The sequence below is a fragment of the Geotrypetes seraphini genome, chromosome 4 (assembly GCF_902459505.1).
Source record: "Geotrypetes seraphini chromosome 4, aGeoSer1.1, whole genome shotgun sequence".
NCBI lineage: Eukaryota > Metazoa > Chordata > Amphibia > Gymnophiona > Dermophiidae > Geotrypetes > Geotrypetes seraphini.
In genome coordinates, this window is record NC_047087.1 from 303,780,313 (window position 1) to 303,807,257 (window position 26,945).

The 26,945-nt window shown below is 34.3% G+C and overlaps 1 protein-coding gene across 11 annotated transcripts in view; it reads right to left on the bottom strand.

Annotated features, from left to right (window-relative positions):
- Positions 1-205: 205 nt before the first annotated feature.
- Positions 206-26,945, bottom strand: part of XPNPEP1 (X-prolyl aminopeptidase 1) — a 140,299-nt gene continuing 113,559 nt past the window's right edge. For all 11 annotated transcript variants that reach the window (XM_033942158.1, XM_033942159.1, XM_033942152.1 and 8 more), the window contains 2 exons: positions 24,612-24,710; positions 206-633 (listed from right to left, as the gene is read on the bottom strand). In XM_033942158.1, coding sequence (XP_033798049.1) covers positions 505-633; positions 24,612-24,710 — 228 coding nt within the window. In that variant the 3' untranslated portion in view covers positions 206-504. The remainder of the gene's footprint in view (positions 634-24,611; positions 24,711-26,945) is intronic.

Sequence of the window (26,945 nt, forward strand, 5' to 3'; positions counted from 1 at the left end):
TAAAGGTTTCTGAATAATGTCACCTGTAGGCACCAATCTTTATCTTTCACAAGGGTCCATTAAAAAAAAGCCTGCAAGCTTGAGCATCAATACTAGAGATTGGCATCCTCATATCGTAGATGCCAAAAGAATTCAAGCAGCACTTCTATCAGATAAAAGCACTGAACTGTCTTATGGAGTGAACACAGAGTACTCGGACAAAAGATCAGGTAAAGTCAGCTTTTGAAACATTTACTCGGTAAGCATAACGCATCCATTCATCAGAAATACAGTTTGCACGAACCCAGTGATAAAAGCGTAGAACACCCCCTGCTTGAGAGCAAACTATCACCCCAAGAGTTCTGTCCATTACAAGGTTGTCTTCATCCTAAACCCCAATTACAGGCAGCTGTCATTTCTTCTTCCTCTCATTGGTAAAATAATGCCAACTTCTGATTCTCATGTCAAGCACATTTGGGATCAGAAAAATATATTTTAGATATCTCATCATAGCTAGAAAGAGTATTACTGTGCATTGGAAACTGGCTGTGTTTCCCTGATGAGCCACTGAAGGGCTTCTAGCCTTCCTTGCTTCTCCAGCTCTGACCCGACAACTTCCTGGCATTTCTGGTGATAACTGTTCACCCAATCACACTGTAGATAGAAAAAGAGGGGGGAAGTTTTAAACATACCATACACACTAGGACAATTTATTAGAAAATGGTCTGGTTTTGAAATTCTAAAGTTAGGCCCCAGAGCAAAAGGACACAGCATGGCATTTAAGGGGAGCAAATTTAAAACATGTGGACAGTAGAAAGCCTGTGGGTTACCTTTACCCATAAACTGTGCACCAATTCTCATTGGTACTTTTATTTATTTTAGATTTTTATTTAGATTTTTATCCCGTCCTCCCAGTAGCTCAGAACAGTTTACAAGTAAACATTCGCAATGGAGTGAATTGGACATATAAGATTATACAGTAGATTTAAATACTTGGACATACGAGACTGTGCAGCAGTTTAGATATAGGGTCTATACAGCAAATTAAGAACAGTAGTTTAAATATAAGTAGTTTAGTTTAGATACAAGTTATTTGACCTGCAGCTGCCTATGCTACAGGCACTTTTTTCTGTGAAAAGTTTTGAGAACACAAAGCTGAGTGATCTCCTCAGAAATGTATATACAGTGGTACCTTGGTTTATGAGTGCACCGGTTTGCGAGTGTTTTGCAGGATGAGCAAAACATTAGCAAAATCGGTACCTCGGAAACCGAGCATGGCTCGATTTACGATCACCCCCTCCCCCCTGCAATCCGGCACCCCCACCCGCCTCGAACCGGCACCCCCACCGACACGATTGGGCACCCCTCTCCCCCCCCCCCCCCCGACACGATCCGACTTCTTACCCTCATCTGGGAACTCTTGAAGATCAGCCTACTCGTCTGCTGGGCCTTGAGCATGCTCAGATGCTCAAGGCCCAGCAGACGAGTATGCTGATCTTCAAGAGTGCCCAGATGAGGGTAAGAAGCGGCGGGGGGGTGCCCAATTGTGTCGGAGGGGATGTCGGATTGTGTCGGGGGGGTGCCTGATCGCAGGGGGGGCCTTCGAGGGGAGCAATGCCGATTCTCGGGGGAGGGGGGGGGAACGCATCAAAGCGAGTTTCCATTATTTCCTATGGGGAAACTCGCTTTGATAAACGAGCATTTTGGATTACGAGCATGCTCCTGGAACGGATTATGCTCATAATCCAAGGTACCACTGTACACTGTTGATTTGCACAAACGTTTAGCCAGGAAAGAGAGAAGGCAATTTTCAGCCAGCCTATATAACCAAAAATAGCATTTGAAAACAGCTCTCCAAGACCGCTGCTTGGTGACGTACACTCTACAGTCAGTGCTATCATTCATTGTACGATGGACAGACAGAGGCTTAATGTTCAGTGAGTCACCAGGATTGTTTCCGAGTTGCTCAGCATAAAGATCAATAGTTCACTATTATACTGCACAGGTTTCAATATATATATCTCTTTCAAATTTTATATAATGTAGGGTAGATGTGCTCAGACCCATGAACTATCACTGCATCATCAATGCTACTATGTACGCCACCATGTAATATTGAATCTAAAGTTCAAAAGCTTGCTTATTTATTTATCCATTCATTCATTCAATTTTCTATGCTGTTTTCCCAGGAGAGCTCAGAATGGTTTACATGAATTTATTCAGGTACGCAAGCATTTTTCCCTGTCTGTCCTGGTGGGCTCACAATCTAGCTAATGTACCTGGAGCAATGGGAGCATTAAGTGATTTGCTCAGGGTGCTGAGGCTGTAGCTTTAACCACTGCACCACACTTATCTTAAAAAGTTTTCAGCCTTGGTAGTCTTGCATTCTCCCAGTCACTCTCACGTTGGCTAGTCTTCCTGAGAAAGCAATGGCGAAAACCAGATTTTTAAAGTTTGCGAAATGTAACACCAATCACATGGGAGAAATAATTAGCACCGGGAGAGTGACTGGGGGAGAGGGGGGATGCAAGATCACCAAGAACCGTAGATTTAATATTAAATGGTGGTGTACTTGGGAACACTGATGATGTGGTGATGGTTCCCCATGTTCTCACGTTATAATGCAAGTTGATTCAGAGGTCATACATACATATTTAAACCTGTGCAGTATAGTTTAACACATGTGATTTATAAACAGCATGTCCTTAATTGTTATACTGGTAAAGATCTATAGTGCTCTGCTGCCATGCAGAGAACCTGGGTCTGATTCCCCAAGTCAGGTCTTTTGTTGCCTACATTAACCAAAGAGGCTGCAGAAGCAGCATTCACTGGCCTAGAGGGGAAGAAGGCCCAGTCCTCACAATAGTGGCAACTCAAGGCATGACTTATGGATTGCGAGAGTTAAGGAAGATGGAAAAAGATATGCAACAGGGGGCAACTCTATAACTGCACATCTACAGAAAACTTCACTGGTTGCCAATGGAGGCAAGGGTCATCTTCAAGTTTGCCTGCCTTTGCTTCAAAACTTTAACGGGTTCAACCCCAATTTACCTGTCGGGCCATTTCATGTTTCCAGGCACCACTTGCACACGTAGTGCCTTTCTGTTTGCCTTCCCCTCCCCGAAGGGCTGTGTCTACAAGAGATTCCTTGATAGAACAATGTCGTTCCAAGCTGGAAAATGGAATAAATGCCTAACCACCCTCATTTCTAACACACCCTCCTACCAAGCCTTCAGGAAATCAATCAAAACCTACCTCTGATAAATTTCTCTGACTCTTTCCCACCTTGTTATATCACTGAAATACCTGCTGTATCTCTGACATATTTCTGGTTATACCTAACCTCTCTCGGCTTACTAATGTAATTGAAATTTGTTACCAATGTACTTGACAATATTTTCTGTAACATCGCTGTATATGTACAGGCTCTTCCTCTGTAAACCACTCTGAACTGCTTGTGGTATTGCAGAATACAAAAAGTTATTATCTCCATTTAAGACCCCTGAGTCCGTGCGGTAGAAGTTTATTCTATGATGGAACCCGAGTGCTCAAGTTCTGGTCAGTACTACTATTTAGGCAGACGTGTTAAGCATAGCTGGAATAATGGAAGCATTAATTATGGCAGGAACAGGTGTAAATTTACAATATCCTTTTTAGGATTTATTTACCGCCTTTGTAAAGGGATTCACTCAAGGCGGTGTATAGCAAGAATAAGTCAAACATAAGCAACAGAAAATTGCAGCAGTAAAAATATTCAAACAATACAAAGTATGGCATAGTACAATGATACTTAAACCTGTCCTGGGGGACCCCCAGCCAGTTGGGTTTTCAAGATATCCCTAATTAATATGCATGAGGAAAATTTGCATATAATAGAGGTGGCAGGCATGCAAATCTGGGGGGACCCCCAGCCAGTTGGGTTTTCAAGATATCCCTAATTGGGGCGTGGCTTGGAGCGCGCACGATATGGCAGCCTAACCGCAGCGCTCCCGTATCCAGGCAACAAACGGAATAAAAATAAAACTTCTACTTTCTCAAATCGCTATTAAAAATACATAAAACAACGTCGGAAATGGCAAGTATGAAGCAGGGGAAAACTGAAAAACCTTCAACATCGGGTATATCAGCAAAAAGAACAAAAGTAACTCCCCTGTCACCATCGAGTGTGCCGTTCCCGATGGAGACTGAAGAACTCACTGAAAAGTCTGATATAATGACTGAACTGTTCAAAATAAAACTGATGCTGACTGAAAATGCCAATAAAATATCTGAAGTTAAAGAAGAACTTCTTAACATGAAACAAGAGATCCAAACGGAAAGACTGAGAATGACAGTGATGGAAGAAAAAATGGAGAAATTTGAATCCTTCACACAAGAATATGACAAAGATAAAAAAGAAGTAGCAGCTTTAAAAAATCAATTGGTGGACATGGAAAACCGAGGAAAAAGAAAGAACATCAGAATTTTGGGGCTGGCTGAAAATATTGAAGGGGGAGATCCTGTACAATTCTTGGAAAATCTTTTACCTAAACTGCTTCAGCTCAATTCAAAATGGCCGTTAGAAATTGAAAGAGCCTGGAGATAAGGAGATCGATTAATTACTGACTTCTTTTTGTGATAAAAAAAAAAAAAAAAAAAAGAAGTAAAAGTCTGAAGGCAGAAAAGAAAATATAGAATTGAAAATTATCCTCCTTTGACATTGATGGAAGGGAGACTGAGTAACTGAGGAAGAAGAATATCGGCACTTTCTCTCAGTAATTAAATACCGAAGTGATGTAAACAAATAAATATCAGCTTGCTAGAATAAAGAAGTACTTAATTGAATGTCCCTTTCCTCTGACAAAGCTGCGATTGGGCTTATGAGAGAAGAGACAGAGAAAAGGATTAATGGAACTTTTTAAGACTGAAGCAACAAGATATTGAGGAAATTGAGAGACGCTGTGAATAAATAGAATACAGTTGCTTCAAAATTGCCAAAATAAGAAAATAATTGGAAAAGGTGTTGCTTTCCTCAGTCGGGGCTGCGATTGGGCTCGTGAGAGGAGAGCTAGAAGAAAGGACCACCAAAAATATTTTATTTGATCAGCGCTGAAGCGGAGTGTCATTAAGGGAGAGTGACTTCAGGATATAATGAATTAAATCTATGAAAGACCTAACTAGTCTCAGAGAGATCTAAGAGAAGGAAAAATTATCAGACTGAGTGTTTCCCTTCTCATTGAGATAGTGAAGGGGCTTAAGGGAGAAGAAATATAAAAAAAAAAAAAAAAAATCTACTTCAAAAGATAGAACTAAATCCTAGAAAAAAAGAAATTAAAAACTTAAGAACACCCAACCTAAACCTAAGAGATTAAATTTAAGAAAGAAGAATAACCAAGAAAAAGAAAACAACAACATGACAAGTACCAGACAAAACAAAAATGAGGTTGGTACATCTGCAAAAAGACAGAAACAAGAACAAATAACACCAAGCAAAATACCACTTCCTATCGAAGAATCAGACACATTAAGCAAAGCTGAAGTCATGGAAGAATTAAAACAAATCAAACAAATGCTTAAAGAAACTATAACTAATATGTCTGAAATGAAAGAAGAAATTTTAAATATACATAGACAAATGGAAGTTAACAACAAAAGAACAACTGAACTAGAATCAAAAATGGAAACTATAGAATGTGAATCAAAAAGATGTAAAAACGACAACCTGGAATTAAATAAATTAAAAGACCAACTGGAGGATTACGAAAATAGAGGAAGAAGAAAGAACATCAAACTCTTTGGAATACAAGAAAATCTAGAGGGAAAAAATACTATCCTTTTCCTTGAAAATTTAATTCCAAAAATTCTACAATTAGACTTGAAACAACCAATTGAAATTGAAAGGGCGCATAGAATCCCAACAAAAAATCTAGAAAATAAAAACAGACCAAAACCAATCATTTTCAAAATGTTGAGATACCAACAAGCACTAGAGATACTAAATGCGGCAAAAAAAGATAAAAACTTGAATTATAAAGGATCAAGATTATGGTTTTTACCAGACTTCGCCAAAAATACAGCAACTAAAAGGAAAAAACTACTAGACATGAGACCTCTACTCAAAGAAAAAGGATTTAAATATGGTCTATACTACCCGGCGAAAATGAGAGTGTCATCGGGTGACAAGTCCTTATATTTTGAGGATCCTGAAAAACTAAAAGAGTTTCTCTCTAAACCAGAACCTATGATATATTAACATAATATATTAAGATGGTTTTGAAGACTCTATGAAAAATCAGAAAATATAACATGTCAAAATATTTGAAGAAATGGAGGAAAACAATACAAAGAAAAGACAATAAAAATTATATGAAAGAAAGAACAGAATATAGGAAAATTATTAAATAATACACTGCATATATGTTTAAAATAATTATATGTTGAAATCATAATACTAAGGAAATACAAATTAACATATTGTTAAATGTAAAATGATACATTAATAAAATGTTATGGAAAATGATTAAATAAATATAAAAGATCAATATAGATAGATAGAAGGGAAATTTGTTTAAACAATTGAATATTGATTGCCTGGAATGGGGAGAATGTTAGGATTACAGTTCAAATGTGTATCCTTAAGCAGCCAATGTATTGGGTGGGAAAGGGAGGGATAAGGAGAATATTTATTATAATAATTAAGGGAGATACATTAGGGTTAAATATGTGTGTCGTGAAGAAAATTTTTTGGATATTAAATATGAAAGAGGAGAGGAAGAATAAGATAATGAAAAGTATTAAAATATATAATGTCTTTTAAAATATATTCTATTAATGTCAATGGCCTAAATCACGTAATTAAAAGGAAAAAAATATTAACATTTTTAAAAAAAACAAAATGCAGATATTTACTGTCTGCAAGAGACCCATCTCAATATGAAGGAATCACAGAAATTATCAGGTGGATGGATAAAAGAATGTTTTTTTGCTCCAGCAGTGGGTAAAAAAGCAGGGGTTGCAATCCTTATAAATAAAAAATGTATGGCCAATATAAAGGTAAAAAATTCAGATCCACATGGAAGATGGATACAAATCGATATAGGTATGGGAAATGATACCCTGACGTTATTTAATATATATGCCCCTAATTCGAATCAATCAGAATTTTTCAAAAAGCTACAAAATATGTTATTACCACTGGCTGCCTCTAATTTAGTGGTGGCTGGAGATTTTAATGCTGTAATGGATCCATTATTGGATAAAAAACCAGGTAAAAATATTAAATCTTTAGGTCTAGATAATTTAGTTCGATCATGTGATTTGAAAGATATATGGCGTATTCTTCATTTTAATGATCAGGAGTTTTCATTTTGTTCACAGGTTCATAAATCATTTTCAAGAATAGATTATATTTTTGTTTCAACAAATAAAGTGCAACAAGTGATTAAAGCCTCCATTGATCCTATTATCATTTCGGATCATGCGGGAATATGGATAGAATTACAATTAGATCAATTAGAAAATAATAGACCTCTTTGGAGATTTGATAATACATTGCTTGTGGATGACAAATTTTTGGAAAATTTTAAAACACAAATTAATGAATTTTTTCAAATAAATTTAGTGGAAGATACATCTATAGAGAATGTATGGGATGCATTTAAAGCAACTATGAGGGGTAATATCATATCATATTCAGCTTTTATTAGGAAACAAATTAAAAAACAATATATAGAATTAGAAAAAGAAATAAAAATATTAGAAGCTAAATTGATAAGTAAATGGGAATATGAAGTTTTGCAAGCTCTTTTGAAAGTAAAAGGTAAATATAATGAATTAACTTCAAAAATGATAAGAAAAGATTTGTTTTCCAAACAAGCGGTGTATTATGGAAATTCTAATAAGGCGGGAAAATTATTAGCAAATTATCTTAAGGCAAAAAAAAGGAGAACTAATATTAATGGAATAAAAGATGATAATGGTATAATAACAAATCAAACAAATATAATATTAAAACAATTTTTAAATTTTTATAAAGATCTATATTCTTCCGAACCTTATTTGGAGAAACAAAAAGATGGAAAAAAATTTTTAGATTTAATAAATGGACCTAAGATTCCTGATCATATAAAACGAAGTTTAGAAGAACCTATATCATTAAAAGAATTAGAAACAGCATTGAGATCTCTTAGAGTTGGATCCGCTCCAGGTGGTGATGGTTACACAGTAGAATTTTATAAAACATTTCAAAATATCCTCTCCCCACATTTATTAAAATTATATCAGACACAACTTATAAAAGGTAACATAAAAGGTACTATGGCTGAATCAATAATAATTGTTTTGCCTAAGCCAAATAAAGATCCTACTTTGGTTTCGAACTACAGGCCTATATCTTTGATAAACGTTGATAATAAACTTTTGGCGAAAATTTTGGCTTTGAGATTAGCCAAAGCTCTCCCACATATTATAGATATGCATCAAACGGGTTTCGTTGCTAAAAGACATTCCTCCAATAACTCTAGACTATTATTTCACATGCTAAACTTATCAAAAAAAATGGATGAACCGGCATTTACAGTTTCATTAGATGCCGAGAAAGCATTTGATAGGGTAGAATGGAATTTTATGTATCAGGCTTTAGAATGGTTTGGTATAGGTTCTGGATTTATACAAATGGTAAAAACATTGTATAGCTTCCCGATTGCAAGATTAAATATTAACAATAAGATATCTGATGGTTTTCAATTGCAGAGGGGAGTTAGACAAGGTTGTCCTTTATCTCCTTTGTTATTTGATGTTGTATTAGAACCCTTATTGTTAGCAATACAGCAAACGAGGGAGATACAAGGAATTCCATATTCAGATATGGAATATAAAATTTCGGCTTATGCTGATGATATTTTGCTTTATTTGAGAAATCCAGAGTCTACCTTATCTTCTTTATTGGAATTAATTGATAAGTTTGGCAAATTTTCAGGTTATAAAATTAATTGGAATAAATCTGAAATTATACCCTTGAATGTTTACTGTGTAAAAGGATTATTTGATATTTTTCCATTCATATGGAAAGAAGAAGGATTTAAATATCTAGGCATTCAAGTTAAAAAAACAATTGAAGATACTGTAAAAGAAAATGAAAAATATGTATTAAAAAAAGTAATGGAGTTATGTGAACAATGGAACCCATTACATATATCTTGGTGGGGCAGAGTTCAAACTATTAAAATGATGATGTTGCCTGTGGTTTGCTACCAAATGAGTATGATACCTATTTATTTTCAGGGGTCCTTTTATAAGAAGCTTAATAGAATTTTAACAAAATTTCTTTGGCTTGGTAAAACACCTAGAATAGCTTTAGTAACCTTACAAAAATCAATTAAGGAGGGAGGGGTAAATTTTCCAAATTTCTATAGGTACCATCAAGCCTATATTTTACGTCAGGGTATGTATTGGATCCTCCCAGAACTTATAGATAATGCACCAGATTGGTTATATTTGGAATGGCGCCTTATGTTTCCCCTAAATTTAGTTCATTTACCAAGTATTAATATACCTAAAAGATACAGAGAAAATAAAATAATAATGGATACTTGGAAAACATTGAGATTTATAGATAAATTAACACCCATCCCAATATATAAATCAACTAATCAATCCATATGGATAAACTCCAAGATCAAAATAGGCGGAGCCCAAATCCTTTGGAAGAACTGGATTATTGCAGGAATTAGATCTCTAGATGATATTATTTCAGAAGGTAAACTGCTGGATTTTTCACAATTGCAACATAGATTTGGTCTTAATAAAACACAAAGTTTTAAATGGTTGCAATTGAAGCAGGCCATTCAGGTTGGGTTCCCTGAATGGAAATCATTAAACAATCAATATAGTTTAAAATTCTTATGCTTTAAAACAGACTTCCTGGGACATCAAGCCGCACTGTGGTATAAATTAATATCTGGATATTTGAATAAAAAACCAAAAAATGGTCTAAGAGACATTTGGAGCATTGAGATTGGACATCAAATTAATGCATCTCAATGGCCACTGATTTGGTCTTGGAGAATGGGATGTACAGTGTCAGCATCTATGAGACAAACATGGTTCTTTTTATTACATAGAGCTTTTTGGACCCCTACTCGTTTACAAAAACTAGACAGTTCTAAATCTAATAGATGCTGGCACTGTAATCTAGAACCAGGGACATTAGATCATTTATTATACTACTGTCCTTATATTAAAATATTTTGGAATTCAATTTGGCCACAAATTAATAAATTAATGGAAAATCATATTGCAATATCATATGATACAATTTTATTTGGAACAATGATGAGAAAAAAAAGTCAAATTTCACCAGAAAATAATAAACTTTTATTAATTATGACAGGGGTTGCCATTCAACATATAACTAACAATTGGAAAAATTACAACAACCTAAACTACACATTTTGGTGGAATACAATATGCCATGTTTTTAAAATGGAAAGATCAATATCAATACAAAAGGGAACATATAATAAATTTATAAAAATATGGGGGCCATTGACAAAATTCTGTAATGATTAAATAATAGAATACTTTTTCTTCCTTTCTTCTTTTAGAGATTTTCTTATGACACACATATAGGGGGGGTAAGGAAAACAATTTATATATAATATATTATAATATATGATACAAAATGTAACAAATGATTAAGGGATAATAGAAGGGTGGGGGGAGGGAAAATGAATAAAATTTATCTAGAATATATTGTTTTAGATATAAATATGTTATTGAATAATTATTAATTGTATTCTATTATGTTATATACTTTTATAAAATTTGAAAATATTATATTAAAGTGGTGAAGGGGTGGGGGGAGGGGGAAGGGGAAAATCAAATTCAGACATACATTGTGTTAGATATAAAAGTGATACTATGCATGTATCAAATGTATTTTATTATTCTGTACACTTTTTATGAAATTTGAAAATAAAAATATAATGGAAAAAAAAAAAAGAAATTGAAAGAGCCCACAGAATCCCCACAAGAAAGCCAGTAAACCAGGCTGCTCCAAGACCTTTGATATTCAAGGTGTTAAGGTATCAACAAGCTCAAGAAATATTAAAAATGGCAAAAGCAAATAAAAACTTGAATTATAAAGGATCAAAACTGATTTTAGTACCGGATTTTGCTAAATATACAGCAAACATAAGAAAACAATTCCTCACATACAGACAGCAGCTGAAAGAAAAAGGATACATATATGGAATATATTATCCATCCACTATGAGAGTATCCAGTGGAAATAAATCCATATATTTTCAAGACCCTGCAAAACTGAAAGAATTTTTGACACAAAAAGAACCTATGTTTACATAAAAAACAGAATAATTCAGCTGAAGAAAGAAGAAAGAAGAAAGAAGAAAGAAGAAAGAAGTTGGAAAAAAGGGAAAATAAAGAAGATTATTAAAAAAAAAAAAATTAAGATATAAGAAATGTTACTAACTGGAAATATAATTTATTGATATAGTGGATGCAATAATATAATATTATTTTATTAAATTAATTATTAATAAAATATTAGCATCCACAATCAGTAATATTACTAATAAAAAAAAAAAAAAAAAAAATTTTTTTTAATTGTTAAAATATAAATAAATAAATAATTTATTTAAAAATTTATATAAAATACATATTTTAATCAAAATAGAGAATTTATTCAATTATATAGCATATTAACTTATTATGATTAATGAATAATGAAATGATTTACAATGAAATTATCATTAAAAATATTGAAAGGAAAATTTATTATTGCTATATTGAGAATAAGATATAAAAATGAAATATATTAATTTATTATAAAAACAATATTTTAATTCTGGGTAAGAAAATTATAATTTTATGAAATATATACAATGAAAATAATTTGATTATTGACAGGATTAATTAATAAAATAGATGTTTACTATAAGATTTTTATTTAATTCAATTATTCAGTCATATTAACTTATTATGAAAAATAAGAAATTAAGTAATTGATTGGTAGATAATTTAAAAAAAATGAATTATACAACTTATTTATTGATATAAAATGTATATTTTATTCAATTATTCATTCAAATTAACTTATTATGAAGATGATCTAAGAAAATGATTGAAATGCATTATTATTAATATTAATATTTATATAAAAATGGATATATTTAATTTACATGATGAATAACAGATATATAGAGAATAAGAGCTATATTTGTAATATGTTTATTTATTCAGAGTATTATATTACATGTATGCATGATATTGAATTTAATTTTATGAATCAAATATATATAATTCTCAGTAAATTTATAAAATTTTATAGATTAAATGGACATAATATACAATTATATAAGGGTGGAAGTATAAAGAATATATTGAATTTAGAAATATGTTTTTAAATAATATAATGAATTATTAGTTGCCTGGGGATGGAGATTTAGGTTTTGCATGACCAATGCGTGTTCCAAATCAGAATATGATAATGGGTGGGGAGGGAGGGAAAATATTGGGTGGGATAGGAGATAAATTTTTATTGAATGTGCTAGGAACTAATCTTGTAAATCATTATAGAATATTGGTCACAACATAATTATTAATTAGATGGATATAAAAATGTATTCCCTGAATGTCAATGGTTTAAATCATCCTATTAAGAAGAAGAAATTATTATCGTTCCTTAAAAATCAAAATGCGGACATTTACTTCATTCAAGAGACCCATCTTTCAGAAATTGAATCAAAAAAATTATCTGGAGGTTGGATTTCTAAATGTTTATTTGCACCGGCTTTAAAGAAAAAAGCTGGAGTGGCAGTTCTAATAAACAAAAAATGTAATGCAGATTTTAAATTAATTAATTATGATCCCTTAGGAAGATGGGTACATATCGAAATGGTTCTGGGAAATACAACCCTGAATTTATTCAATTTATATGCTCCTAATACGAATCAAATGGAGTTTTTTAAACAAATTCAACAATTACTTTTACCACTGGCTACATCTAATTTAATAGTAGCAGGGGATTTCAATGCTGTAATGGATCCGATATTGGATAAAAAACCAAGTAAAGTTATAAAATCATTAGGTTTAGATAATTTGATTCTATCTTGTGATTTAGTAGATATATGGCGAATTCTTCATTTTAATGATCAGGAATTTTCTTTTTGTTCTCAGGTCCATAAATCTTTTTCACGAATTGATTATATATTTGTTTCTAATAATATAGCGCAGCGTGTACTAAAAGCAACAATTGATCCCATTATAATTTCAGATCATGCTGGTGTGTGGATTAACCTTCAAAATTATGATGTTGAAAACTTTGATTCAATATGGAGATTTAATAATGATTTACTAGCGGATTCAAAATTTCTTGAAGATTTTAAAATAAAAATGCAAGAATATTTTCAATTTAATGAATCAGATGATATTAATGCTGAGATCTTATGGGATGCTTTTAAAGCAACTATGAGAGGAAATATTATATCATATTCAACATTTATTAACAAACAAAAAAAAAAACAATTTTTTGAGATGGGAAAGCAAATTAAATTATTAGAAAATAAATTAATTGAAAAATGGGAAAATAATACATTACAAGAATTATTAAAATTAAAAGTTAAATATAATGAGATTTCTTCTCAAATTGTGAGGAAAGACATTTTCAACAAACAAGTACAATATTATGGAAATTCAAATAAAGCGGGGAAATTATTAGCAAACTTTCTAAAAGCAAAGAAAAGAAAATCTAAGATTATTGCAATTAAAGATACACAAGGTAACACACATACCAACACAAAAGATATTATAACACAATTTCTTGATTTTTACAAAGAATTATATACTTCCAATTCTTATAAAAATAAAGAACAAGACGGATTAACTTTTTTAAATTCATATATTGGACCAAATATTCCAGATCATATAAAAGGAAGTTTAGAAGAACCTATATCTTTAAAAGAATTAGAAACAGCACTGAAATCTCTTAGAGTTGGATCCGCTCCAGGTGGAGATGGGTATACTGTTGAATTTTATAAATTTTTTCAAAATATCATATTACCACATCTGTTAAATTTGTATCAATATCAAATAAAGAATGAAAACATTTCTGGTACTATGGCAGAATCGATAATTATAGTCTTACCAAAACCAAACAAAGATCCTACTCTGGTTTCAAACTACAGGCCTATTTCATTATTGAATGTGGATAACAAATTAATGGCAAAAGTATTAGCATTAAGATTGGCAAAAGCTCTCCCTTTCATTATTGATGTACATCAAACAGGATTTATTGCTAAAAGACATTCATCAAATAATACTAGATTAGCATTCCACTCATTAAATTTAGCAAAAAATATAAATGATCCAGTTTTTTTAATATCTTTAGATGCAGAAAAAGCCTTTGACAGAGTGGAATGGAATTTTATATACCAAGCTTTACAATGGTTTGGTATAGGATCCGGTTTTATTAAAATGATTCAGACATTGTATAGCTCTCCTGGAGCAAGATTATATATTAACAATAATTTATCAAATAGATTTAACTTGCATAGGGGAGTTAGACAAGGATGCCCTCTGTCTCCTTTACTTTTTGATATTGTCCTAGAACCTTTATTAATTGCAATAAACAAAACTAAGGAGATAAAGGGAATATCATTTACCAGTTTTGAATTTAAATTATCTGCATATGCAGATGATATATTACTATATTTAAGAGAACCGGAAACTACTATTCCATGTATGCTTAATTTAATAGAAAAATATGGTACTTTTTCTGGATATAAAATTAATTGGAATAAATCAGAAATTCTCCCAATAAATGTTCATTGTACCAAAGGATTATTTGAACCATATTCATTTATTTGGAAAGATGATGGTATAAAATACTTAGGAATTATGATCAAAAATACAATTGAAGACACACTCAAAGAGAATGAAAAACTTTTATTGAAAAAAATAACAGAAATGTGTGAGCAATGGAATCCATTACATCTTTCTTGGTGGGGAAGAATTCAAACAATTAAAATGATGATATTACCTGTAGTTTGTTACCAATTGAGTATGATTCCAATATTTTTTCAGGGGTCATTTTATAAAAAACTTAACAATGTTCTTACAAAATTTGTTTGGTGTGGGAAAAGACCAAGAATCGCATTAGTATCATTACAAAGACCAATTGTGGAAGGGGGGGTAAATTTTCCAAATTTTTACAGGTATCATCAAGCCTATATCTTAAGACAGGGTATGTATTGGATCCTCCCAGACCTTTTAGAAAATGTACCAGATTGGCTGTATTTAGAATGGCGGCTCCTGTTCCCTTTATATCCAGAACAGTTAATAACTATAACAATGCCTAAAAGATATAAAGACCACAGAATTTTATTTGACACTTGGAAAACATTGAGATATATCAGTAATCTATCACCAGAACCCATTGCTAAATCTCTAAATCAATCAATATGGATAAACTCCAGGATCAGAATTGGCGGAATTAAAATCGTCTGGAAACAATGGATAAATGCAGGAATAAGAACATTGAATGATGTTATATCAGAAGGATCACTGCTTAGTTTTTCACAATTGCAAAATAAATTTGGATTAAATAAAACACAATATTTTAAATGGATGCAATTGAAGCAGGCCATTCAGGAAGGGTTCCCTGATTGGAAAAATCTAAATAATCAATATAGTCTACAGGTTCTATGTTTCCAGACGGATTCTTTGGGTCACCAAGCCGCAAAATGGTACAAATTGATATACGGATTTTTAAATAAAAAAAAGAAAACAGGTCTTAGGGATATTTGGAGTATTGAGATTGGTCAGACAATTTCTGAATCTCAATGGCCACGATTTTGGTCCTGGAGATTAAGATCTACAAGGTCAGCATCTATGAATCAAACATGGTTGTTTTTATTACATAGAGTGTTCTGGACCCCAACGCACCTGCAAAAAATAGATAGTACTAGATCTAATAGATGCTGGCATTGTAAATTGGAAATTGGGACGTTAGATCATTTAATCTTTTTCTGTCCCTGTGTAAACGCATTTTGGAATTCAATTTGGCCCCAAATTAATAAGTTACTAGAAAATCATGTAGGACTCTCATATGACACTATATTATTTGGCACTGCAATGAGAACTAAGAGTCCGATTTCAGCAAACAATAATAAGCTATTACTAATATTAACAGGAGTCGCCATGCAACAAATCACTCAAAATTGGAAAGATTATACCAAATTAAATTATACGTTCTGGTGGAATTCTGTCTGTCATATTTATAAAATGGAAAAAATAATAGCGTTACAACAGGGAAATCTTCCTAATTTCAAGAAAATTTGGCAACCATTGACAAATTATTCTAATGATTAGTTTCTTAGCACAATGATAAAAATTATATATGAATGGGGTGGGAACTGATTAATTAATGGAAACATATTATATAAAAAGGGAAAGGGATTTATATTCTATATGTTATTGTATAATCTTTATCATATTATATTTTAAATAATATGAATTATTAATGATAAAATTTTGATATGTAATAATTGATAATATTATATATGAACCAAATATTGTAAGAATGGAAAATTTATAAATAAAAATTTAAAAAAAAAAAAAATAGGAAAAATTTAAAAAAAAGTTATTTGAAATTGAATTATTTGTATATTATGTATCATTTACAATGAAGAATAAAATTAATTTAGGAAGTACAAAAAAAAAAAAAAAAAAAAAAAAAATAAACAAAAAAAAAAACAATTTCTTGAAATAGGAAAACAAATTAAATTATTAGAAAATAAATTAATTGAGAAATGGGAAAATAAAACATTACAAGAAATATTAAAATTAAAAGTTAAATATAATGAGATTTCTTCTCAAATTGTGAGAAAAGACATTTTCAATAAACAAGTACAATATTATGGAAATTCAAATAAAGCGGGGAAATTATTAGCAAATTTTCTTAAAGTAAAGAAAAGAAAATCTAAGATTATTGCAATCAAAGATACACAAGGTAACACACATACCAACACAAAAGATATTATAACACAATTTCTTGATTTTTATAAAGAATTATATACTTCCAATTCTTATAAAAATAAAGAACAAGAAGGATTAACTTTTTTAAATTCATATATTGGACCAAATATTCCAGATCATATAAAAGGAAGTTTAGAAGAACCTATATCTTTAAAAGAGTTAGAAACAGCATTGAAGTCTCTTAGAGTTGGATCCGCTCCAGGTGGAGATGGGTATACTGTTGAATTTTATAAATTTTTCCAAAATATTATATTACCACATCTGTTAAATTTATATCAATATCAAATAAAGAATGAAAATATTTCTGGTACTATGGCAGAATCGATAATTATAGTCTTACCAAAACCAAACAAAGATCCTACTCTTGTATCAAATTACAGGCCTATTTCATTATTGAATGTGGATAACAAATTAATGGCTAAAGTATTAGCATTAAGATTGGCAAAAGCCCTTCCTTTCATTATTGATGTACATCAAACAGGATTTATTGCTAAAAGACATTCTTCAAATAATACTAGATTAGCATTCCACTCATTAAATTTAGCAAAAAATATAAATGATCCAGCTTTTTTAATATCTTTAGATGCAGAAAAAGCCTTTGATAGAGTGGAATGGAATTTTATATACCAAGCTTTACAATGGTTTGGTATAGGATCCGGTTTTATTAAAATGATTCAGACATTGTATAGCTCTCCTGGAGCAAGATTATATATTAACAATAATTTATCAAATAGATTTAACTTGCATAGGGGAGTTAGACAAGGATGCCCTTTGTCTCCATTACTTTTTGATATTGTCCTGGAACCTTTATTAATTGCAATAAACAAAACTAAGGAGATAAAGGGAATATCATTTACCAGTTTTGAATTTAAATTATCTGCATATGCAGATGATATATTATTATATTTAAAAGAACCGGAAACTACTATTCCATGTATGCTTAATTTAATAGAAAAATACGGTACATTTTCTGGATATAAAATTAATTGGAATAAATCTGAAATCCTCCCAATTAATGTTCATTGTACCAAAGGATTATTTGATCCATATTCATTTATTTGGAAAGAGGATGGAATAAAATACTTAGGAATTATGATCAAAAATACAATTGAAGACACAGTCAAAGAGAATGAAAAACTTTTATTGAAAAAATAACAGAAATGTGTGAGCAATGGAATCCATTACATCTTTCTTGGTGGGGAAGAATTCAAACAATTAAAATGATGATATTGCCTGTGGTTTGTTACCAAATGAGTATGATTCCAATATTTTTTCAGGGGTCATTTTATAAAAAACTTAACAATATTCTTACAAAATTTGTTTGGTGTGGGAAAAGACCAAGAATCGCTTTAGTATCATTACAAAGACCAATTATGGAAGGGGGGGTAAATTTTCCAAATTTTTATAGGTATCATCAAGCCTATATTTTAAGACAGGGTATGTATTGGATCCTCCCAGACCTTTTGGAAAATGTACCAGATTGGCTGTATTTAGAATGGCGGCTCCTGTTCCCTTTATATCCAGAACAATTAATAACTATAACAATGCCTAAAAGATACAAAGATCACAGAATTTTATTTGACACTTGGAAAACATTGAGATATATCAGTAATCTATCACCAGAACCTATTGCTAAATCTCTAAATCAATCAATATGGATAAACTCCAGGATCAGAATTGGCGGATTTAAAATCGTCTGGAAACAATGGATAAATGCAGGAATAAGAACATTGAATGATGTCATATCAGAAGGATCACTGCTTAGTTTTTCACAATTGCAAATTAAATTTGGATTAAATAAAACACAATATTTTAAATGGATGCAATTGAAGCAGGCCATTCAGGTAGGGTTCCCTGAATGGAAAAATCTAAATAATCAATACAGTCTACAGGTTTTATGTTTCCAGACGGATTTTTTGGGTCACCAAGCCGCAAAATGGTACAAATTGATATACGGATTTTTAAATAAAAAAAAGAAAACAGGTCTTAGGGATATTTGGAGTATTGAGATTGGTCAGACAATTTCTGAATCTCAATGGCCACGATTTTGGTCCTGGAGATTAAGATCTACAAGGTCAGCATCTATGAATCAAACATGGTTATTTTTATTACATAGAGTGTTCTGGACCCCAACGCGCCTGCAAAAAATAGATAGTACTAGATCTAATAGATGCTGGCATTGTAAATTGGAAATAGGGACGTTAGATCATTTAATCTTTTTCTGTCCCTGTGTAAACGCATTTTGGAATTCAATTTGGCCCCAAATTAATAAGTTACTAGAAAATCATGTAGGACTCTCATATGACATCATATTATTTGGCACTGCAATGAGAACTAAGAGTCCGATTTCAACAAATAATAATAAGCTATTACTAATACTAACAGGAGTCGCCATGCAACAAATTACTCAAAATTGGAAAGATTATACCAAATTAAATTATACGTTCTGGTGGAATTCTGTCTGTCATATTTATAAAATGGAAAAAATATTAGCGTTACAACAGGGAAGTCTTCTTAATTTCAAGAAAATTTGGCAACCATTGACAAATTATTCTAATGATTAGTTTCTTAGCACAATGATAAAAATTATATATGAATGGGGTGGGATTTGATTAATTAATGGAAACATATTATATAAAAAGGGGGAGGGAATTATATTTTATATGATATTGTATAATCTTTACCATATTATATTTTAAATACTATGAATTACTAATGATAATATTTTGGATATGTAATAACTAATAATATTTTGTATGATTCAAATATTGTAAGAATGGAAAATTTATAAATAAAAATTAAAAAAAAAAAAAAAAAGATATCCCTAATTAATATGCATGAGGAAAATTTGCATATAATAGAGGTGGCAGGCATGCAAATCTGCCTCATGCATATTCATTAGAGATATCTTGAAAACCCAACTGGTTGGAGGTCCCCCCAGGACAGGTTTAAGAACCACTGGCATTGTAATTGTAACCACTGCTACATTGTAATGTCAACACAATATGCAACAAACAATTTAATAAACAGCCTAGGGCAGGGGTAGGCAACTCCGGTCCTCGAGAGCTGGAGCCAGGTCAGGTTTTCAGGATCTCCACAATAAATATGCATGAGATTGATTTACATCTCAAGGAGGCAGTGCATGCAAATCCATCTCATACATATTCATTGTGGATATCCTGAAAACCTGACCTGGCTCCGGCTCTCGAGGACCGGAATTGCCTACCCTTAGCCTAGGGCAGGGGTGTCAAAGTCCCTCCTCGAGGGCCGGAATCCAGTCGGGTTTTCAGGATTTCCCCAATGAATATGCATTGAAAGCAGTGCATGCAAATAGATCTCATGCAGATTCATTGGGGAAATCCTGAAAACCCGACTGGATTCTGGCCCTCGAGGACCGACTTTGACACCTGTGGCCTAGGGCATAAGCAAACATGCAGCATATAGACAGATAAGACAGAGTAACAGGGGCAAGAAAATAAGAGGCCTAATTTAAAGAACAGCACATGAGGCCAGAATGGTGCTTGAAAATTTTTAACTAGCGTAGAAGTAGATCAACAGTTACGTGTGTAACTGGGGGAGTCCTGCCCATGTACCACACATGTATGTTTGCCCCTTGCACATATGCACTATGTGTAAGTTACAGAAAAGCACAGGCACCCTGCTGGCTCTTTTTCGGGTCTGTATAACCATATGCAAGTATTGGTAGTCTAGACATTTACATGCATAAAGGACACACAAATGCACGCACCTTGATCAAAGAACTGTCCTTCACATAGACAGCTATGAATAAAAGCTCAAGGTACTGTAGCCTAACAGAGACGGTTTCCAGTCCAGCTGGTCGCCCATAAAAGCTTGGAGAAAATGGCTGAGCCTTCCCTCTCTCATTGACCTTGTTGAGTTTGCTTCTGATAGAAAGATCCCTTGCAATATTAGCTATATCAATTTTGGTTTAAGGAAGTATGCCCAGCAGAGGGTGTCAATGCAGAAGGCTGTACGTGCTGCTGAAAGATGCTGATGTGTAGAGCAATAATCTTTAATCCTATCAATCATCTCTCACTTTTGCTCCAGAGGAGGAGTTCTCAGTGAAAGAAGCATCTGCTAACTTGGAGTGGACATCTTCATGCAAACCAGAAGCTCGCAGCCATTTAAGTTTCTCATGTAATTGCAGAAGCAGAAAATCATAAGCTGTTCTGACACTCATCAGTCTCTCCTAATAAAATAGATAGTTGGGCTTGGGACTGTGTAGAAAGTAGAGAATGACATGGTGACAGAATTCATCACCGTTCCTGTCCCCACGGATAACTCATATCTCAACCTCAGTCCTTCTACACCAGCATGGGGATAGTTTCCCGCGGTTATCCACAGGGATAGGAACGGTGATGAATTCTGTCACAGCGTCATTCTCTAGTAGAAAGCAAGTGGAAAATTTCTCCACTTTCTAAAAGATGGTATACATCAGTAGTCTCAAACTCGCGGCCCACCAAGTACTATTTTGTGGCCCTCGGTATGTTTATCATAATCACAAAAGTGAAATAAAACAGTTTCTTGATCATCTGTCTCTTTAGCTCTAAATGACAATATTATTATTAAGACTTAGCCAAAAGGAAAGATTTATAAACTATGAAGAGTTTTACCTCATGCCAAATTGTCATTTCTTTAATAAGACATTAACTATTTTTTCTGAGGCCCTCCAAGTACCTACAAATCCAAAAGGTGGCCCTGCAAAGGGTTTGAGTTGGAGACCGCTGGCATATATGTACTGAATTGTGCAGAAGTGATGGTCAGCAATCCAAGCAGAGAGCATATGCCCTTGAAGATTTTCTTTCCTAAATAATCTAATATATGGGGCCTTTCCCAAAGGAGGTTTAACAAAATCTCCACATTTTTAAAAAAGGTAAGGGTAATGGGATTTGATATACTGTCTTTCTGTGGTACAACCAAAGAAGTTACATATATGCAGGTAACGAGTGGGCCCACAATCTAAGTATTGTACCATGAGATGCAGGGTGCATTGAACCCAGTTCCCTAGGTTCTCAGCCCACTAACCATTAGGCTACTCCTCAACTCCGCTTCAATTTCTACTAACGAGTGCAAGAACTAGAATTTATTAAATCCTGGCGTTCAGTTGGCTGGACTTTATATTTTATTGAGCCGACAAGCAAAACACAAAAATGGTTACGGAGACTACAAGGTGATGGCTGCTTCAAGAAAGATTCTCACTGGTCTCTGAAGATGCAGGAGTCTTCTAAGCATGAGTTCTTGTTTGATTTCCCAAATAGTAGCTTTGTGCTGGCTTTGAAATGTTCTAAAGACAATTCAGATGTCACCACAAATATGGAGAGATCGTCTTAACACAATGCTTGCACTCCTTTTGATCATGGTCAGGAAACAAGCATAAGAGAGACACTATTGCATTTCAGGCAAGGTCTAAAACCCAACTTCAGTGATATTTAATAACATATTTACTGAGGTGGACATGGTATACAGGAGAGACTGTGGCTGCCCAGAATTTAACACTAACAGGGGATAGATATTAAGATGCAGGAAGGAAGATTAGATTGATTTTTTTTTTTAAACTGAGCTTTACCCAAATCTCAACTTACCATGAAAAAGTGACTATCTGTGGTAGCTCAGTGCAGGCAGTGTTATTCAGGGTGCTCAGGAGTAGAGAATGAAACAGGGACGGTAAACTGTGGCAAACCACGGGAATGGGAAAACTGTTGCCAGGTTTACTGCAGGAATGGGAGCAAGGCCTTTTATCACCCTGCAAGAGCATTAAAAAGCCTTGCTCCAAAAATAAAAAATTGCGCCTGGATCAGCACTTGTGTGCCTTCTTCCCCTTTTCACCCGGCACCTATTTACTTGAAGGAGCCTCAGCCACGCCACAGGAAGAATTAGAGGCCTGCTCTGGGGCTTTCCTTTTGCCGAGTCCCTCCTTGATGTAATTTCCAGGAGGGACTCAGCAGAAGGAAGGCACCGGAGCAGGCTTCCGATTCTTTTTCTCTATGGCTTGGCTAAGGCTCCTAGTAAAATAAATGCCGGGCGAAAGGGGAGATGGGGAAGAAGGCATACAGATGCCAACCTGCATGGGGGGGTTCCCCTGCCGCTGTTATCGCATGAGAGGACTGCTGGACTCATAGGGGGGAAGGGATTCTGCTGCTGCTACTATGACCCAAGGAGGGATGTTGGCTGGCTGGCTGCAGAGCTCAATGGAAGCAAAGGGAGAGAGGTGCTAGACCCATGTGAGGTGGGGGCTGGACATGGAGGGAAGGGAAGGGAGAGAGGTGCTAGACCCATGTGGGGTGGGGGCTAGACATGGAGGGAAGGGAAGGGAGAGAGGTGCTAGACCCATGTGGGGTGGGGGCTGGACCTGGACGGAAAGGAATGGATAGATGCTAGACCCATGTGGGGTAGGGGCTGGACTTGGAGGGAAGGGAGAGAGGTGCTAGACCCATGTGGGGTGAGGGCTGGACCTGTACGGAAGGGAAGGAAGAGATGCTAGACCCATGTGGAGTGGGGGCTAGAGCTGGATGGAAGGGAAGGGAGAGAGGGGCTAGACCCATGTGGAGTGAGGGCTGGACCTGGATGGAAGGGAAGGAAGAGATGCTAGACCCATGTAGGGTGGGGGCTGGAGCTGGACGGAAGGGAAGGAAGAGATGCTAGACCCATGTGGGGTAGGGGCTGGACCTAGAGGGAAGGGAAGGGAGAGAGGGGCTAGACCTGGAAGGAAGGGAGAGAGGTGCTAGACCCATGTGGGGGCTAGACCTGGAGGGAAGGGAGAGAGGTGCTAGACCCATGTGGGGTGGGGGCTGGACCTGGAGGGAAGGAAGAGAGGTGCTAGACCCATGTGGGGTGGTGCCTTGACCTGGAGGGGAGGGAAGGGAAGGGAGAGAGGTGCTAGATCCATGTGGGGTGGGGGCTGGACCTGGAGGGAAGGGAAGGGAGAGAGATGCTGGACCCATGTGGAATGGGGGCTGGAGTTAGATGGATCACTCCAATCCCAACCACGGTACACACCAGGGATTATGAAAGATAAGCATAGGGGCAGGAGTTTAAAAGCTCCTGATTTCAAGTGCCAGCCCCTTTCAGAAGTGCTTGGGTACATCAGACCCTAGATTAGTGATCTGATGATCCTAGGACAGAAAAATACCGCCATGCTGCATTTATTCACATTTGATTAGTAATAAACTGTTTTGCATGCGTTGCTATGTATCTCACAGTACCTCATATTAAATGTGCATTATTGCCCTTTAACATACATTAACGGCAAAGCACCTTAGTAACAACCCCACCCCCAAATTCTGAGCTGTGGAGCTCCATCCTGGTTCTGTTGGAAGATGTCATTCACTTGATAGCCTCACTCAATTCCTTTCATCAAGAAAATATATTATCATTACTGCACTGTGTTTATGATTACTGGTATTGTAACCCGCAATGAGTGCTGAGCTATAATAGAAAGCCGTGATACAAACTGAAATTTACATATATCTATACATACATACATACATATACATATATATATATATATATATATATATATATATATATATATACACATACATACACACACACACACACAAATGCACTCTGAAACTTACCTCTTTTTGTGTTAGCGAATCAAAATTGATCATTTTTGTTTGTATTGGAACCAGTGTGATGGGATCAAAAGTCAAACTGCCCCGATCTTTAAAGTTATACTGGGGAAGGAAGAAGAAGTGCTACATTATTTGTTAGAATATATATTACCACCATTCCATTTACTGTTCACCGTTGTAATCAAAAACCTTCATTGGATAATGGTACAGTGAAATGCAAAAAATGAGTGTTGTATGCTACCATAATCACACATCGTGAAGCAAAGCTAAAAGTGCCCATATTATTAAAAATCAAAAGGCTTGGTTTCCTCATTTTAAACTTTCAATGTCATAACTCAATGGAAACTTGCTCCAATCAGGTTTTTAGTTTCGGTTTGAACTTTTTGGTTTTAACCGGAACTGACAACAGACACCATCAAAGCATGATATTCTACGGAGAGGAGCGGTTTCTCATAAGCACGACAGTAAGTCTTGGATATTTTATGTTATAAAATTTAAATCGTTGGAGAGGATGTTTAATATAATTACAATAGAAGTAGAGATATTCTCACTGGATAATTTATTTTTTAGATTTAACAACAGGAGCCTCGACCCTGATGAAAGCTATTTGCTACTACTATAAAGCTAAGTATTATGATATGAATAAATGAATTTATATATTAAAAAAGGAATAGAAAAAGCTAAAAAGTTAAATTCATAAAAACAAACAAGTTGTTGATCCAAGGAAGATCGGGTTCTGTGATCTGTTTCACACGAACCACTGGGGTTATCTAGCCCTCTGAGGATCATGAATATTTTGAAATATTAAATGTTTGGTCTAATTGGCCACTATTAGTTCTAAAGACTGGAAGTTGTCTATGCTGAAGTTATAAAAAACACATGAAGAGGCATTAATTTTGAGCAGGAAGCAGTTTTGATGTTCAAATGCTGCTACAGAAAAATTCTGTCATTGGCCACATTTGGACAGAAAAAGATCATCTTAGATTGCCAAAGGCTGCCTGTGGAGGCAAGAGTCTATTTTAAAGTGTGTTCAGTGGTGTTTAGAATTCGACATGGGAAGACCCTGTTTTCTATGGTTCCTTTTATTCAATTATCGGGGAATTCAAGACTGGGTCTTAGACAACAGATGGCATTAAAGTTTTCTTCATGCTTAGGGGTTAAAGAGAAGAGGTTTATCTCGGCCTCTTTCTCTTATCAGACGGTAAACAATGTGGAATTCCCTTCCGATTAAGATGAGAAGAATTTTAAAATTATGGTCAGTTTAGGAGAGAATGAAAAACCTTTTCATTTAGAAATTTTTTTATTGAAGATGTAACTGAATTTTGCTTCCTTGGAGATATCCAAACTTCTTTATCAAGATGTGACCCGCATTGAATCTGCGCAAGGTAATTGCAGGATATAAGAATTAGTATAAGAGATGTAAATTTATTTATTGGGATTTGTTAGCCACCTTTATGAAGAAATTTATGCAAGGCGGTGTACAGCACATATAATTCAATATAGCAAAAAGACCATATATAAACAAATACAATGAATGAGGTAAATCAAAATCAGCATAATGAAATTAATAGGATTACCATGAAAGTTTCAAAAATAGACTTAACAGCACTGAAATTCAAACAAGAGCAATATAATACATACTTAAAGGTAGACATAATACTTATGAAGCATCGAATAAGTACAAATCAGAACATTATCCTATAGCCGAGGTGCCAAGTCAGATATTAAACAGGGACAAGATGGGTGGTACAGCGTGCATTGGGATAAAAAGAAGGGAGGCTAAATTCAAGGCACGTTCTTTATACAGTTAAGCAAAGTATAAGGAATTGATTTAGTTCGTGTTTGTAGCAAGTGAGTCCTGGTGCAGAATGATATATACGAGTCAATCGCCTTGAGTGAAGAGCCAGGCTTTCTGAAATAGAGGTAGTCTGGAGTTAGACATAGCCCCTCTGGGAGTAAATTCCAGTGCGTGGGGGCTACTCCTAAGAAGGCTACAGATAGCGATGCTCCTTGAAAAGAGCTCAGAGATCTCAGGTATTCAAAAGACAAGCTTCCGCTTAATCGACTGATTCTGGCAGTCCCTACACTTTGTTCCCCACTCTTAATATGTGCATAAAAGGCCCGATTCTATAAACAGCACCTACCGCATGTCAACCAAAGGTAGGCAACTAAAAATATTCAGGGGTACAATCGTGAATAATCAAAAAATATATATCAAAAACCTATTGTAGAAAATGTTTAGTAGCAGGGAGTCATTCAAGCCACATACAGACGAATTGCTGACACAACACAACTGTATGAAAAGAATAATACAACGGAGAAAAATAAACAGGCTGG